The sequence below is a fragment of the Drosophila teissieri genome, chromosome 2L (genome assembly GCF_016746235.2).
Source record: "Drosophila teissieri strain GT53w chromosome 2L, Prin_Dtei_1.1, whole genome shotgun sequence".
NCBI classification, from domain to species: domain Eukaryota; kingdom Metazoa; phylum Arthropoda; class Insecta; order Diptera; family Drosophilidae; genus Drosophila; species Drosophila teissieri.
This window is the reverse complement of record NC_053029.1, coordinates 23,132,216-23,147,426: the sequence shown is the minus strand read 5'-3', so window position 1 is coordinate 23,147,426 and position 15,211 is coordinate 23,132,216. Positions and strand designations below refer to the sequence as shown.

The window sequence follows — 15,211 nt, the reverse complement described above, 5'->3', positions numbered from 1 at the left end:
ATGTTATCCATAACAAACGCAATTTACTGCGCCAACGAGAAATCGTTGAATTCAGAAACCGTTAAATCAATGCTCCGCAATAGCTTTGGTACTGCAAATTCAAAGGATCCACCCTTGCATAGCTCTTTTAATGGACAGTTCGAGCGGTTCCATGGCACTCTTGCGGATATAGCACTATCTCATAAGGTAACACAGGTAGAGAATACTGTCGAAAGTATTTTCCTTGCAATCATAAAGAACAACAGATCAATTCGGTGGCAAACGAGAGACCCATAGACGTAATTCAAGCAGCCTCCAAAGACAATGCAGAGCGCATTTAGGAAAAAATGGCAGAAGCATAGAAAAAGGCACTGGACCAAATGAAGTAGGGCCTATAAGTCGTATTTGATAAACGACAGGGCTTGGATAAAAAACAATAGGAGATTAGGGAATAAACTATAACCCCTATTCACAGAAGGTAAAGTGGAAGCAGACCTATTTAGGACGGTTCTTATTAGCGGAAGGGTGGTCCATAAGGACAATTTTTAGTAAGCTTGTGACATTAAAAAATCATGACAATTATTAAAAAAAATCTTCTTTTAGGCTAAGATATAATTTCCTTTTAACAATAGCAAGCACGACCTTGACCGAAGCGACATTGAGACAGCGACTACTCCCAATCGGACTACATATCTATAGTCGACGGATACATAACAATCTGGGACTCGTTCTCTTATATGAGACACACGACGAACTTGACATCTTTTGAAATTTACATCGACAAGACATGGAAATCAATAGATAAACTACTTGAGGACTTAATCCTCGCTGTTACACTTTTAAAAAAATTTAACCAGCCTCCTTATAGTAGACAGCAGCAATACTAGTATAACCGACCTTTTGAAAGTATGTCATTGTTCGGTCAAACTTATTATCATTACCCCTTTTATTATTTCTTTTTCGCCACAATCACAACATTTGGCATAACATAAAGTCTCGCGTAACAATATTAATTAGTTATTTTCAACAAGCATTTCCAAATTACGAAAAAAATTTAAACGACTTATTGGCGATGAGCTAAACAACAACCTAACACCAGTTTCCCGACTCTTAGGATTGGCCTTACCGTCGTTTAATGGAAACCATACCGAATGTGAAAACTTTATTACTTCATTCTTGGATTTTATGAACCGTTTGAAACAGGGCTCATCATACCCTATTGACGCCATGACTGCTGCTAAGCAACAGTTATGGCGACAATGGTTAGCCGACTACATAAACGAGCTTCGAGGACGAAGAAAATGGACAACACCATCATCGAACATTTGGGCGGGCGAGTGGACCCCACTCATGACAATATTAATCAGCTCCTACAATGGACAATCGGACGCATCAAAGGGGTCGTACCTGCAAAGATGGATTTATTCGAGTGGACCAAACTCAAACCAGGAAGGCATCATGTTGTCGACCTGTACTAAAGCTAGCCGTGCTGTCTATTTCTGGTTGTAAGTGGATATTTTCAAGGGGCCGGGATGTTCGGTCAAACTCAATAACCTCTTTATTATTTGAAATTTTACTCATTAAGAAATTCCTACAGATTTGACTCTTAACTCGGTTATCATACTCATGTAAGCTCCCCTATGGAAATAAAACCAGTCGTTTACAAACTCTCACACAAACACCTACTTCTCGCGGAAATCTCGTTGAAACTAACAACGTGTTAATTAAAAGTCCATACACCCCCAACACTGATATCTCATGCAGTCCAAAAAAAGCTTTGTGCATCAACAATATCAAAGCTTTTTATAAATCTGAATTATTGTACTTTCTGATCAAATATCCCAAACATTTATTATATAATAAAAAGTAGATATTCTTTACGGTAATACGGTGGCCGACTGTGGAACAATGCGCTGCTACTGTGAGCACTACTTTTTGCAGAAGACGACAAAATACAACATGCGCCCAAAGCTGGTGAAGTTTTTAATTAGTTTATTAAAAATATTGATCGAACTTTGGTGGCAAGAATAATTAGGTTTTAATTTCGCAACGACGACGACGAAAAAATGCGTGTGCTCGGCTTGAATTCAATTTTCGACTTCATCTTCTATTTAACATATATGTTCTTAGGCCTAGCTTAACAGAGGTTAGCGAAGACGGGGCGAATTCGCAAAGAGCGAGAGAGAGCTTTATTATGCTTCCACCTTCGCCCTAAACTAACTTACACATTTTTTTTCTTCTTCACATGCCAACAATAAACAACAAACAAACAATAACCGACAATATGGGTTCAGCCAACACCGGCCCCGTTGAACGCCTCCACGGCTTCAACAAATCGGCAGCGGCGCCAGCTTGTAAGGTCGACGACCCTGACCTTGCCGTCCTCTCCTGCGTGCGTCGCGACGATCCTTCCCAGGAGCCACTGTTGAGGCAGCAGGTTGTCCTCTGCCACGACGACGAATTGGCCCTCCTCGACGTTGGCCTTCTCCTCGTGCCACTTGCCCCGAACCTGAAGGCCCAGGACATATTCCCGGGACCATCGCCGCCAGAACGTTTGCCTGACTGAAGAGACAAGCCGCCATCGCTGCAAGCAACTGAGACCCGCCTGGTCCGGGGTCCGGAGTGCTGGTGCTGCGATGAGCGGCCCTCCAGTCAGTAGGTGCCCGGGAGTTAGCGCCTCTCCGTCGCTTGGGTCCTGGCTGAGCGCTCCGAGGGGCCGCGAGTTCATCGTGGCCTCGATCCCGACGAGTTGTCGCAATGCACCGACTGCGGACATCCTCGTCGACCAATGAATCTTTGAAAAGCCAATAGAAAAGAATCAGTACTTAGATCTGAGACAATCTCTAAGTGAACCGCCTTGGACGCAAAACAAACATATAAGGCAACGTAGGACTTATACGGGGGCCTTCCTCGAATTTTTAATGTCGTATAGACAGGGCCACAAAAATCAACGCCACATCACGGAGTCTATCTGCGGGAAGATTTTCCATAATTTGTGTCATCAGTAGAGGCTTGCATTTGAAGCAGCGCACAAATGATCGAACTGTCTGACTGCAGAGTTCCTGAGCGTTTACGGTCCAAATACGCTGTCGTAGGATGCTCACTAGTGCTCGAGGGCCGACATGAAAATTGGAATGGTGCAAATGCCGGACGTAGCTCTGCACAAACTGCGAGCGTTTCGTCAACAGCAAGGGAAACTTGGCATCAAATGATATAGGAGCGTAAGCTAGTCGCCCCCCAACTCGCAACAACGAAAAGTTCCACCAAGTGCCTGTATCCTCATGGATGAATGGGTTCAATCGCTGAAGACTTTGGCCGACCTTGGAGCCTTTACGAACCTTTTCAATTTCTACTTGATACTCGTGATTTTGTACTATTTCGATAATCTTATGAAACGCTAAACTATACTCTTGTCTTTCCATTTTCTTATAAAGCGGAACATTTAAGCGAACACTCTAAGCGGATTGAGGTGTGACAAAAACCCCTCGATGACATCCAGCAAATCGGAATATTGCACGGCAGCGGTCAGCCCGACCACAGTCTTCCTAGCTTCCTGACGCAAGACTTCCTCATCCGGCTCGAAATGGGCCAGTTTTCTTCTTTGTCCTTCAGAAATGGTGGGCCAGTGAACCAGATCGACTGCCCTATCTCGTCGACGTCACAACCTCTCGAAACGATATCTGCTGGGTTCTGCTTTGTGGGAACATGCCGCCATGTAGCTTCTCCTGACCATTCTTGAATCTCCGCTACCCTGTTCGAAACGAATGTCGACAACGAAGATGGATGAGATCGAATCCAGTGAAGAGTAACTTCAGAGTCCGACCAGTATACAATTCGTTCGATAGGGACTTTTAATAAGGGTTTGATTCTACGGCAGAGATCTGCGAGAAGGTGAGCGGCACATAACTCAAGCCTTAGGAGCGTTTTGGTCTTGAGCGGCGCTACTTTTGACTTTGAAGTCAACAACGATAATTTAAAACCTTCGGCAGTTTTGCTACGAATATAGACGCAAGCTCCATAAGCTCTCATGGAGGCGTCGGCAAAGGCATGTAGCTGTACCGGTGACAATTGGTCGGTATGCACGAGCCGAGGAATCGATATCTCATCCAGTTGAGACAGAGTGCTTTTTAGCATATCCCAAGCTGTTACCAAATGCATCGGAATTGATTCATCCCAATCCCAATCCCAGAGTTCCTGCAATAGGATCTTTCCTTTAATCACAATGGGACTTAACAAGCCGAGGGGGTCAAACAGCTTCGATGGCACCGATAGTATGTTCCGTTTGGTCGCTCGGAGACCCATGACAGAAGTGTCAATTTTGAACTTGAAGGCATCTTCGCTAGGCAACCACGATATTCCTAATGCCTTAGTTGACTCTGAATCCGAGATAGGTATCGACTTAACTGTGCTCTCAGATGCAGTGACCTCAGGTGAGTTTGAAAACCACTTTGTCAATTCAAAACCTGCTGTTTGAAGAACCTGAGACACTTCAGACTTAATTGTCTTTAGCTCCTCTACGCATGCAGCACCAGTTAACATGTCATCGACGTAAAAATCGGATCCAATTACGTCGGCAGCTCTAGGGAATGAAAATTTAGCAGATTCACTCAACCTCTTTAAACACCGAATAGCCAGAAATGGGGCTGGTCCAGTACCATATGTGACGGTGTTGAGCTTGTATAATCTCATGGATTCAGGGGGGTCTCTCCTTCACACTATGAGTTGAAACTTCCTATCCGCTTCATTAACTATTACTTGGCGATACATCTTTTTTACATCGGCAGTCAGGGCATGCCTGTGCAGGCGGAAGCGGAGTAGAGTGGATTACAACTCTTCTTGAATTGTCGGCCCCACCATCAGGATGTCGTTTAAGGCCACCTGAGACGATGTTTTGCAGGACGCATCGAACACGACGCGCAACTTTCTTGACGTACTCTGGGGCCTTAACACGCATTGATGGGGAATGACATAATGTGGAGTGGAAGGGATTTTGTTGTCTGTAGGCGACATATGACCTAGGGCGAGATATTCTTCCATGAATTCCAAGTACATGGTCTTCAATTTAGGATCTCGAGACAACCTTCGCTCAAGCGACAAAAACCGCCGTTTTGCAACCTCGAACGAGTTGCCTAATCCATTTGGATCAGATTTAAACGGCAGCCTAACTTCAAAGCGACCTGATAGCAATACCTGAGTAGTCTTCCTATAATGGTCTTCACATAACTTGTGCTTAGGCGACAGAATTTTCTTTGGATTTGGCATTTCCTCCAGCGACCAAAATTTCTGTAGTGTGCTGTCAATCGATACTAAAGATTCTTCACTACAACTGAAACTATTCACAACTTGTTTCGGGACTGCAGACTTGTATCTGCCCGAAACAACCCAACCAAGAAGGGACTTTTGTAAAGTTTGATAGTCAGGACCTTGTCTAATTTGACCAACAGCTAGCAATTCGAAAAATGATTCTGCTCCTATCAACATATCAAATTTTTGTGACTTGTAGAAATATGGGTCTGCTAATGGTAGGTTCTTCGGGATCTTCGAATCACTGACGTTCACCGACTGATCAGGATGGTAACCGGAGATCGACTTTAAGATCCAGATCCATTATTCGCGACTTCACCACTGTGTGTACCTTTTTTTTGACTTGAGAATTGGACTCGCCAATACCAAGTAAGTTGATACACGACTCCTCTCTACGAATCTGTAAGCGGTTCGCCAGTTCATCTGTTATAAAATTCGTTTGAGACCCAGAGTCCAGCTGAGCTAAAACGTATTCTCCGCTTTTCGTACGGACGCTTACGATTGACGTAGCCAAAATCACCCTGCCCAAGGACGTGGCATGCATAACATGTGACGTGGAAGGCTGATCTTGGTTAAAAGTAGGAGACATGGTCTCTGGCGGGGGTGGCAACGCTAAACTGTTCTCAGGCTCTGTATATCTATGAAGCAGAATATGGTGTGAGCGGTCACAAGCTCGACACTTTTTGCCTTTGCATTTCGAAACAGTATGGCCTTTTCGCAGACAATTAATACATAAGGAGGCAGACTTAACAAACTCGAACCTTTGCATTACAGAGAGACGCCCAAACGGGCTACAATTCTGTAGCAAATGATCTGCTGCATTGCAATAGCTACAAGTTTGCTGAGGCTTGCTGTTGGAGAAGGAACACGAGAATGAGCTACGATTATGTGGTTTGCTCGACACAATTTTATCTTGCTTCGGCTTTGTCGATTCTTCAGCTGATAAATGCTGACATCGGCGACTTAACATTTTTTCAAAATCGGTCAAAGCGGCAAAGTCTCATAATCGAGCTGTTCCTCCCAATTTTGATTGGTCACTGGGTCGACTCTATTCAATACCAAATATATCAACATTGCATTCGAAATTTTTGTATCATCTCCTATCGATAACAGAGAACCATAAATCGACGAAACAGTATCGATAAGGTTTCTCAAGGAAGCGGACTGATGCGATATTTTAGGAAGACTAAACAATGTTGATATATAATATTATTCATAAAGATGAGGCATTCGTTATCGTAAACCTTTTTTAAACTGGCTAGTGCCTTTTCGTAATTGCTCTCGGTGACTTGGTAAGCTTTAATTGTTCCTAAAGCTTCACCAGAGAGACATGAAATTAAATGGTTACATTTTTCGATAACTGGAATGCTGGCGTCTTTATGAACCAATGTTTCGAAAAGGCTGATGAAATTTTTGAACTCAAAATAATCTCCACTGAATTTTGGCAATGCCAAATTCGGAAGTCGCGCACGAGTTGGAGCTACAGCAGCTGATCCCGGAGCTTCGCTGACGCTTGCTACCTTCAGGGCAGACAACAGGGACATTATTTTTGTTCAAAGTTCTTCCAACTCGTCGCCAAATTCATTGCTACAGTCTATGTCTTCTATATGTTCTTGTAATTGATTTGCCTTATTAATTGAATCATTTAAATTTTCTAGTAGACATTTCAATTCTTCCTCTAATAGCGGAATGGATCCCGTTTCTAATCGCTCATTTAATCGGCGAATTGTTCTGACCCGACTTTGGAGCTTGCTTTTCAGCTCTTCCAGAATCGATTTATTTTTGGTTTCTAGGCTCATTTTAAATTAAATATTTAAATTAATTAAATTAAATTAATTAAATATTATTTCCGAATTAAATAAATAAATGGACGAAACAAATTATCTCAAATCAGATATATATATAAGATAATTTATATAATATAATAATATAATATAATTTAATAACCTTCGAATCAATAATTAGAAATTTATTAAGTCAAAAAAATAGGTTATTTTTAATTTCATAAATTATTAATTTATTGTTCGAAATGTATATTAAAATAGTGGGCCCTATGCGCTTCGCCGCATGCAGTCATGCATGGCGAATTTAAATTTAGTTCACCGCATGGGCCGTGAATCATGTTTTTCGTAACAAATTGAAATAATTGTGGATCGCTGTTTTGATCTGGAATTTCGGCTGATATAATGCGATCAATCTCATTTGGTGTATCTTTTTGAATCAACCATATCAATATGTGTGCGTGCAGTAGCACTCACATGACATTGCATCTTGCGTGTATTCAAGCATGTGACGCGGACTGCCGACATATGTGGATGGTAATATTGTTAAACGTCCGATATCATTTGCATTACCATCATTCACTATTGCATCTCGCAAATGTATATATTCTTCCGATCGTAAATTTGCTTTATTGAATCGAAGGTAATTCAGACTTTCTGTTTCTATTTTTGCGTACATGTCAACAGCGTATTGATTGAAAAGTTTGCCAAATCTCAAAATGAAATTGTCTTCTTCTGGGCGAATAATGAATCTTTACGAATAATAGTTCATCGCACTAACTTTTTTTTGAATGTCACGACCTGTAATGTTTAAAAAATTAAAATTTCTTCTTGTGTTAAAATGAATGCATATTGAATTTATATTATACTCTACTGGTTTGTGGATCTATCATTGGTATGTTGATATTATAGGCGTCATCACCTTTCCAGTACAATAATGGATATTGTAATGCATCATAGCTGCGGTGAAGCTCTGAAACACGCTGTAATTGCTCATTTCTTCGATGTAGCACGATGTCGCGAGATTAAAACTGGTCCCCAACAATTACAATAGCCACATCATCGATTGTCGGTGCATTAAATCGTCTTGCATCCTCTCGAATGGGTGTTCTATCGGCTTTTAAGATGATTTTGTGGTTAGCCGATGGCATACGATCGAGAGCGATTTTGAATAATCGAACTAATTCATTGTGTTGATAAAAAAATGTTTGAAGCTCAGAAACAATTTGTCGCCTTGCCCCTTGCAATTGTACATCGCCGATCCAATTCGCGATTTTCATTTCCAACGAAATAGATTTGTAAGAATTGATGGTCGGTATCAGGATATGGTAATAATAAGCCAGCGCGGTGGTAAATCTGACCCTGAATCTGTAATATGTGAGACGAAGAAGGAAGAAGAAGAAGGAGGAGAAGAAGAAGGAGGAAGGAGGATGAAGAAGAAGGAAGAAGAACTAATCACCTTGAACGTCGGCATATAATTGCCTCTTACAATTTTTGTCGCACCAAAAGAAGTCACTTGATTGTCACTTCATTGTATTCTTGAATATGAGACAAAAAATGTGTCGACGTTGATACCATTCCAAAAATCAGCGAACGTAGTGGATCGGGTGGAGGTTCAAATGTTGGCAATTTCACTTTGCCGTTAGCACAGCACATGCCATCTGTTTCATTTGGAAATTTGGCTGCACCACAATGTGCACATCTCACCGTCATTCCACCAATACAGCCATATTCACTGTAATCAATCGCACTATTGTAATTAAAAGCAGCAAGGAGCGTTTGCTGCAAAACACGAACTCCCGCTCGCATTGGCGAAGTGGCTGCCTATCAAGAGATCGATTAGGTGAGTTTCGATTTCGTGCATATCGATCTCTTCTATCTGCATTAATTTGTGCACGCTATTCCTCACTTTGCAATGTTCTATTCGACCTTAAAGTATAAGCATTACGTGAACGGCGACTAATATTAGTACGCCTTGGTCGTGGCATTTTATTTGCTGTATGATGAAATTTAAGACACGACTAACACTATAAATATATGATGCATAATACTTACATGGAATACGATTTCCAAATAAAATATCCAATTTGATTTCCAAAAGCACAAAATTGAATGAAATAGAATAGTACTCTAGAACTATATAAAAGAACAATTAGGGGCGAGACAAAGTTCGCCTGGCCCGCGAAGAAATAAAACACCACACTAACAACAACACAAACCGTACAATTCAATAAAGCACGTGTTTAGCAAATCCGGTTTGTTACGAATCTAAAAAAAAATTGAATTTAGAAACACTATTAATAAATGATGAAAAATACTAACATGGAATACGATTTCCAAATAAAATATCCAATTTGATTTCCAAAAGCACAAAATTGAATGAAAGAGAAGAGCACTCTAGAACTAACTGAGCAGAGATAAATGACATCCTATATTTCAGAAAAGGCGCTGCAGCTTAAATCAATGAAATTTTAAATTCAATAAAGTGGTAAGTTGAACTGTGTAAATGATGTGGAACGTGCATTTGAGGTTAAATTCACCGTTTTATCCCTCTTCGTCTTCCTCCTCCTCCTTCGTCTTCCACCTCTTCCTCCTCTTTCTTCTTCTGACTTCTTCATGCTCCTTATTCCTTCTTCCTTCTTCCTTCTTCTTCTTCATCCTTCTTCTTCCTCCTTCTTCCTAATCCTTCTCCTTCTTCTTCCTCCTCCATCTTCTTAATCCTCCTCCTTCTTCTTCCTTCTCCTTCTTCGTCTGCCTCCTCTTCCTTCTTCTTCTTCGTCCTTTTTTTTCTTCTTCATCCTCTTTCTTCTTCCTCTACCTTTTTCTTCTTCCTTCTTCGTCTTCCTCCTCCTCCTTCTTCTGAAAACCTGCGTGATTTTTGATGCTTTAGTCTTCTTGCTTTATTGCGGTCGGCTCGTTTATCTTCTAATTGATGAAGAAGAAGGAGGATGAGGAAGTCGAAGAAGGTGGAAGTGGTGAGTTTAACCTCAAATGCACGATACACATAATTAACACAGTTCAACTTACCACCTCAAACACAAATGCCTGCTGTTACAATTTATTTATGAACCAAATAAAGTTTGTCTCATGAATTAAATAAAACGAAATGAGCAGAGAAGGATGACATCCTATGTTTTAGAAATGGCGCTGCATGTAAAAAACGGTTTTCCCGCTTTTCTTTTGAATTTTTCCTAACGGACTTTGTCCTAACGGATCCCGAGACCTTTCCAACGAATGCAAAACCGTTAAAATCTGCTCATGCGTTCTGGAGTTATAATCATTGGTGAAACTTGTTCTCAATTTGTATATATATAGATAAACGAAAACAAATTATTTAAATTGAAATTCAAGTCACGCAGTATCAATTAATAGTGTGTGCAAAATGACGCCGAAAAGGGTATACCCGCAGAATACAATGTAGAGCGTCACTTGACGGTCCGCTTATCTAAGCGCGCCAACGAAAAGGGCCAAAGAACAACAACGCAGGTAGCGGTGCAAAAGCGAAGCGAAAACGAAAATTATTAGTGCGCAAGCTTGGATTAACTTCCCAACTATTAATGCGAGTTTTAACGAACGAGAGGGAGAAGGGGGCGACAGGAAATACGGGCCCGGGGGGAACACGACGCGCAACTTTCTTGACGTACTCTGGGGCCTTAACACGCATTGATGGGGAATGACATAATGTGGAGTGGAAGGGATTTTGTTGTCTGTAGGCGACATATGACCTAGGGCGAGATATTCTTCCATGAATTCCAAGTACATGGTCTTCAATTTAGGACAACCTTCGCTCAAGCGACAAAAACCGCCGTTTTGCAACCTCGAACGAGTTGCCTAATCCATTTGGATCAGATTTAAACGGCAGCCTAACTTCAAAGCGACCTGATAGCAATACCTGAGTAGTCTTCCTATAATGGTCTTCACATAACTTGTGCTTAGGCGACAGAATTTTCTTTGGATTTGGCATTTCCTCCAGCGACCAAAATTTCTGTAGTGTGCTGTCAATCGATACTAAAGATTCTTCACTACAACTGAAACTATTCACAACTTGTTTCGGGACTGCAGACTTGTATCTGCCCGAAACAACCCAACCAAGAAGGGACTTTTGTAAAGTTTGATAGTCAGGACCTTGTCTAATTTGACCAACAGCTAGCAATTCGAAAAATGATTCTGCTCCTATCAACATATTAAATTTTTGTGACTTGTAGAAATATGGGTCTGCTAATGGTAGGTTCTTCGGGATCTTTGAATCACTGACGTTCACCGACTGATCAGGATGGTAACCGGAGATCGACTTTAAGATCCAGATCCATTATTCGCGACTTCACCACTGTGTGTACCTTTTTTTTGACTTGAGAATTGGACTCGCCAATACCAAGTAAGTTGATACACGACTCCTCTCTACGAATCTGTAAGCGGTTCGCCAGTTCATCTGTTATAAAATTCGTTTGAGACCCAGAGTCCAGCTGAGCTAAAACGTATTCTCCGCTTTTCGTACGGACGCTTACGATTGACGTAGCCAAAATCACCCTGCCCAAGGACGTGACATGCATAACATGTGACGTGGAAGGCTGATCTTGGTTAAAAGTAGGAGACATGGTCTCTGGCGGGGGTGGCAACGCTAAACTGTTCTCAGGCTCTGTATATCTATGAAGCAGAATATGGTGTGAGCGGTCACAAGCTCGACACTTTTTGCCTTTGCATTTCGAAACAGTATGGCCTTTTCGCAGACAATTAATACATAAGGAGGCAGACTTAACAAACTCGAACCTTTGCATTACAGAGAGACGCCCAAACGGGCTACAATTCTGTAGCAAATGATCTGCTGCATTGCAATAGCTACAAGTTTGCTGAGGCTTGCTGTTGGAGAAGGAACACGAGAATGAGCTACGATTATGTGGTTTGCTCGACACAATTTTATCTTGCTTCGGCTTTGTCGATTCTTCAGCTGATAAATGCTGACATCGGCGACTTAACATTTTTTCAAAATCGGTCAAAGCGGCAAAGTCTCATAATCGAGCTGTTCCTCCCAATTTTGATTGGTCACTGGGTCGACTCTATTCAATACCAAATATATCAACATTGCATTCGAAATTTTTGTATCATCTCCTATCGATAACAGAGAACCATAAATCGACGAAACAGTATCGATAAGGTTTCTCAAGGAGGAAGCGGACTGATGCGATATTTTAGGAAGACTAAACAATGTTGATATATAATATTATTCATAAAGATGAGGCATTCGTTATCGTAAACCTTTCGGTGACTTGGTAAGCTTTAATTGTTCCTAAAGCTTCACCAGAGAGACATGAAATTAAATGGTTACATTTTTCGATAACTGGAATGCTGGCGTCTTTATGAACCAATGTTTCGAAAAGGCTGATGAAATTTTTGAACTCAAAATAATCTCCACTGAATTTTGGCAATGCCAAATTCGGAAGTCGCGCACGAGTTGCAGCTACAGCAGCTGATCCCGAAGCTTCGCTGACGCTTGCTACCTTCAGGGCAGACAACAGGGACATTATTTTTGCCTTGGTCACTATACAAAGTTCTTCCAACTCGTCGCCAAATTCATTGCTACAGTCTATGTCTTCTATATGTTCTTGTAATTGATTTGCCTTATTAATTGAATCATTTAAATTTTCTAGTAGACATTTCAATTCTTCCTCTAATAGCGGAATGGATCCCGTTTCTAATCGCTCATTTAATCGGCGAATTGTTCTGACCCGACTTTGGAGCTTGCTTTTCAGCTCTTCCAGAATCGATTTATTTTTGGTTTCTAGGCTCATTTTAAATTAAATATTTAAATTAATTAAATTAAATTAATTAAATATTATTTCCGAATTAAATAAATAAATGGACGAAACAAATTATCTCAAATCAGATATATATATAATATAATTTATATAATATAATAATATAATATAATTTAATAACCTTCGAATCAATAATTAGAAATTTATTAAGTCAAAAAAATAGGTTATTTTTAATTTCATAAATTATTAATTTATTGTTCGAAATGTATATTAAAATAGTGGGCCCTATGCGCTTCGCCGCATGCAGTCATGCATGGCGAATTTAAATTTAGTTCACCGCATGGGCCGTGAATCATGTTTTTCGTAACAAATTGAAATAATTGTGGATCGCTGTTTTGATCTGGAATTTCGGCTGATATAATGCGATCAATCTCATTTGGTGTATCTTTTTGAATCAACCATATCAATATGTGTGCGTGCAGTAGCACTCACATGACATTGCATCTTGCGTGTATTCAAGCATGTGACGCGGACTGCCGACATATGTGGATGGTAATATTGTTAAACGTCCGATATCATTTGCATTACCATCATTCACTATTGCATCTCGCAAATGTATATATTCTTCCGATCGTAAATTTGCTTTATTGAATCGAAGGTAATTCAGACTTTCTGTTTCTATTTTTGCGTACATGTCAACAGCGTATTGATTGAAAAGTTTGCCAAATCTCAAAATGAAATTGTCTTCTTCTGAGCGAATAATGAATCTGTACGAATAATAGTTCATCGCACTAACTTTTTTTTGAATGTCACGACCTGTAATGTTTAAAAAATTAAAATTTCTTCTTGTGTTAAAATGAATGCATATTGAATTTATATTATACTCTACTGGTTTGTGGATCTATCATTGGTATATTGATATTATAGGCGTCATCACCTTTCCAGTACAATAATGGATATTGTAATGCATCATAGCTGCGGTGAAGCTCTGAAACACGCTGTAATTGCTCATTTCTTCGATGTAGCACGATGTCGCGAGATTAAAACTGGTCCCCAACAATTACAATAGCCACATCATCGATTGTCGGTGCATTAAATCGTCTTGCATCCTCTCGAATGGGTGTTCTATCGGCTTTTAAGATGATTTTGTGGTTAGCCGATGGCATACGATCGAGAGCGATTTTGAATAATCGAACTAATTCATTGTGTTGATAAAAAAATGTTTGAAGCTCAGAAACAATTTGTCGCCTTGCCCCCTTGCAATTGTACATCGCCGATCCAATTCGCGATTTTCATTTCCAACGAAATAGATTTGTAAGAATTGATGGTCGGTATCAGGATATGGTAATAATAAGCCAGCGCGGTGGTAAATCTGACCCTGAATCTGTAATATGTGAGACGAAGAAGGAAGAAGAAGAAGGAGGAGAAGAAGAAGGAGGAAGGAGGATGAAGAAGAAGGAAGAAGAACTAATCACCTTGAACGTCGGCATATAATTGCCTCTTACAATTTTTGTCGCACCAAAAGAAGTCACTTGATTGTCACTTCATTGTATTCTTGAATATGAGACAAAAAATGTGTCGACGTTGATACCATTCCAAAAATCAGCGAACGTAGTGGATCGGGTGGAGGTTCAAATGTTGGCAATTTCACTTTGCCGTTAGCACAGCACATGCCATCTGTTTCATTTGGAAATTTGGCTGCACCACAATGTGCACATCTCACCGTCATTCCACCAATACAGCCATATTCACTGTAATCAATCGCACTATTGTAATTAAAAGCAGCAAGGAGCGTTTGCTGCAAAACACGAACTCCCGCTCGCATTGGCGAGGTGGCTGCCTATCAAGAGATCGATTAGGTGAGTTTCGATTTCGTGCATATCGATCTCTTCTATCTGCATTAATTTGTGCACGCTATTCCTCACTTTGCAATGTTCTATTCGACCTTAAAGTATAAGCATTACGTGAACGGCGACTAATATTAGTACGCCTTGGTCGTGGCATTTTATTTGCTGTATGATGAAATTTAAGACACGACTAACACTATAAATATATGATGCATAATACTTACATGGAATACGATTTCCAAATAAAATATCCAATTTGATTTCCAAAAGCACAAAATTGAATGAAATAGAATAGTACTCTAGAACTATATAAAAGAACAATTAGGGGCGAGACAAAGTTCGCCTGGCCCGCGAAGAAATAAAACACCACACTAACAACAACACAACCCGTACAATTCAATAAAGCACGTGTTTAGCAAATCCGGTTTGTTACGAATCTAAAAAAAAATTGAATTTAGAAACACTATTAATAAATGATGAAAAATACTAACATGGAATACGATTTCCAAATAAAATATCCAATTTGATTTCCAAAAGCACAAAATTG

General features: G+C 40.3%; 1 protein-coding gene and 2 long non-coding RNA genes across 7 annotated transcripts; 1 reads left to right on the top strand and 2 right to left on the bottom strand.

Annotated features, from left to right (window-relative positions):
- The first annotated feature begins 884 nt into the window (after positions 1–884).
- LOC122611527 lies at positions 885–2,981 on the top strand. 2 transcript variants are annotated; one of them, XM_043784676.1, is made up of 2 exons: positions 885–1,484; positions 2,274–2,981. In XM_043784676.1, the coding sequence occupies exons 1-2, from the start codon at positions 1,355–1,357 to the stop codon at positions 2,543–2,545; spliced, it is 402 nt and encodes a 133-aa protein (XP_043640611.1). In that variant the 5' UTR covers positions 885–1,354; the 3' UTR covers positions 2,546–2,981. The 2 variants fall into 2 exon arrangements, with proteins under 2 accessions (XP_043640611.1, XP_043640612.1); XM_043784677.1 differs by lacking the exon at positions 2,274–2,981 and adding an exon at positions 1,577–1,865 and having other exon boundaries at positions 895–1,484.
- Positions 2,982–8,303: 5,322 nt separating this feature from the next.
- Positions 8,304–9,446, bottom strand: LOC122611530. Of its 2 annotated transcripts, XR_006325531.1 has the most exons (4): positions 9,387–9,446; positions 9,120–9,332; positions 8,524–9,060; positions 8,304–8,432 (listed from the first exon to the last, which is right to left on the bottom strand). It is a non-coding gene; the product is annotated as an uncharacterized LOC122611530 (long non-coding RNA). The 2 variants fall into 2 exon arrangements; XR_006325530.1 differs by having other exon boundaries at positions 8,308–9,060.
- A 3,719-nt stretch (positions 9,447–13,165) lies between these two features.
- LOC122611528 lies at positions 13,166–15,211 on the bottom strand. 3 transcript variants are annotated; one of them, XR_006325524.1, is made up of 3 exons: positions 15,156–15,211; positions 13,702–14,829; positions 13,166–13,633 (listed from the first exon to the last, which is right to left on the bottom strand). It is a non-coding gene; the product is annotated as an uncharacterized LOC122611528 (long non-coding RNA). The 3 variants fall into 3 exon arrangements; XR_006325523.1 differs by having other exon boundaries at positions 13,707–14,829; XR_006325525.1 differs by having other exon boundaries at positions 13,166–14,201; positions 14,293–14,829.